Source organism: Chlorella variabilis (assembly GCF_000147415.1).
Source record: "Chlorella variabilis unplaced genomic scaffold CHLNCscaffold_14, whole genome shotgun sequence".
Lineage (NCBI taxonomy): Eukaryota > Viridiplantae > Chlorophyta > Trebouxiophyceae > Chlorellales > Chlorellaceae > Chlorella > Chlorella variabilis.
In genome coordinates, this window is record NW_005435074.1 from 1,170,175 (window position 1) to 1,170,865 (window position 691).

Consider the following 691-nt stretch of genomic DNA (forward strand, 5'->3'; position numbering starts at 1 on the left):
CCGACGAGGAGACGATCAAGGCTGCGGGGGCGGGCATCGTGGGCGCGCGCGTGGCGGTGTTCTGGCACGAAGATGAGAGCTACTACAAGGTGGGGCGGCTGGGTGGCTGTGTGTGGCTGTGTGTGTATGTGTGATCTGTTGGGGGCCACAGCGCGGGCAGTGGTTCTTGCCACCGCCGCCGCCGCTGGCCCGGATGGAGGAGGCCCGGTGCCGGCAGGCGCCGGCCCCCTGCTTCCTAGCGCCAGCCACCTCCCCAGCGCCGCCTCCTCATCCCGGCCCCTGCTCCACCCCTGCCCGCCTGCCCACCTCTACCCGCCTGCCTGCCCTCCCCTCCCCTCCCCCCCGCCCCGCCGCCCCCGCAGGGCAAGCTGGTCCAGTTTGACGGCTACCACAAGCGGCACAAGGTGGCGTACGACGACGGCGAGGAGGAGTGGGTGTCGCTGCCGCGGGAGGCCTTCCGCTGGCTCACCCCGCGCGCACGCTCCGCGGGATGCACCCCCGACTTCCGCCACCTCATGCACCAGCTGGGCGCGGAGGAGTGCGGCGGCGGCGGCGGCGGCGTGGCCACGCGCCGCCAGGCGCAGGCGGGGGCCGGCGGCGGCGGCGGCGGCGGCGGCGGCGGCGGCGGCGGTCCGCGCGGCGAGGCGTGCGTGGGCTGGCAGGTGTCGGTACTGTTTGACGGCGATGGGCA

The 691-nt window shown here is 75.4% G+C and overlaps 1 protein-coding gene across 1 annotated transcript in view; it reads left to right on the forward strand.

Annotated features, from left to right (window-relative positions):
* CHLNCDRAFT_135824 (hypothetical protein) overlaps window positions 1-691 on the forward strand; it is a gene marked incomplete at both ends in the record, with an annotated part of 5,917 nt that overhangs the window by 1,922 nt on the left and 3,304 nt on the right. Inside the window, 2 exons of the mRNA XM_005846306.1 lie at window positions 9-89; window positions 363-630. Coding sequence (XP_005846368.1) covers window positions 9-89; window positions 363-630 — 349 coding nt within the window. The remainder of the gene's footprint in view (window positions 1-8; window positions 90-362; window positions 631-691) is intronic.